This window comes from Eimeria mitis, genomic scaffold, assembly GCF_000499745.2.
Source record: "Eimeria mitis Houghton genomic scaffold, Emh_scaff1795, whole genome shotgun sequence".
NCBI lineage: Eukaryota > Apicomplexa > Conoidasida > Eucoccidiorida > Eimeriidae > Eimeria > Eimeria mitis.
The window spans coordinates 3,002-3,716 of NW_013570114.1; the positions used below are offsets into that span (position 1 = coordinate 3,002).

Below are 715 nucleotides of genomic sequence, written 5' to 3' on the forward strand. Positions count from 1 at the left end.
GTGTTTTCTTTTACTTTTTCTATTTCTGTATCCCTAAACAACAAAAACTAAAAAAAAGGAAACACACAACACCCTACTCCCCCCAGCTCTAGGGTTTAGGGTTTAGGGTTTAGGGTTTCTATATATAACAAAGTTTTTCCCAAAGGGGTAGGGGGGCCCCCCACAAGGGCCCCCAGGGGGGCCCCCCAAAACAAAACCCTACAGGAGCCCCCCACGAGGGTACCGCTGGGGGCCCCCCTGAGGAGGACTCTTACGGTGCCCCATGGGGGGCCCCATGGGGGCCCCCTTGGGGGGCCCCTGGGGGGGCCCCTGAGCGGGGGCCCCCAGGGGGGCCCCCTCCGGGGGGGGGGCCCCCGGGGGGGTGGGGCCCCCCGCTGCCAGTCTGTGGCTGTGTGGTTGTTTGCGTGGTTTTATTTTTTTAATTTTGAGAGTAAAAGAAATATAATTTATTTTAATTTAATTTTTAGTGGATGGTTTGGGGGCCCCCGTGTTTTATTTAGAGCTGTGATGGGGGGGCCCCTTGGGGGGGCCCCCCGGGGGCCCCTTGATAGATGCTGGGGCCCCTGTGTTTGTATTGAGGTGTATAGACAGTGGGAGTTTGCGTTGCTGAGGGTTCGGTTTCAGCAGATAAGTTTGGCTCTGTATGCTGCAGCAGCAGCTGCAGCAGCAGCAGCAGCAGAAAGAAGAACTGCTGCTGCTCTCAACAACTGGCAGC

The 715-nt window shown here is 56.5% G+C and overlaps 1 protein-coding gene across 1 annotated transcript in view; it reads left to right on the top strand.

The window, feature by feature from the left end:
• Positions 1-643: 643 nt before the first annotated feature.
• The window catches only part of EMH_0043650 (uncharacterized protein), a gene marked incomplete at both ends in the record, with an annotated part of 6,465 nt that continues 6,393 nt past the window's right edge, over positions 644-715 (top strand). The window contains 1 exon segment of the mRNA XM_013495866.1: positions 644-713. Within this exon segment, the coding sequence (XP_013351320.1) occupies positions 644-713 (70 nt within the window).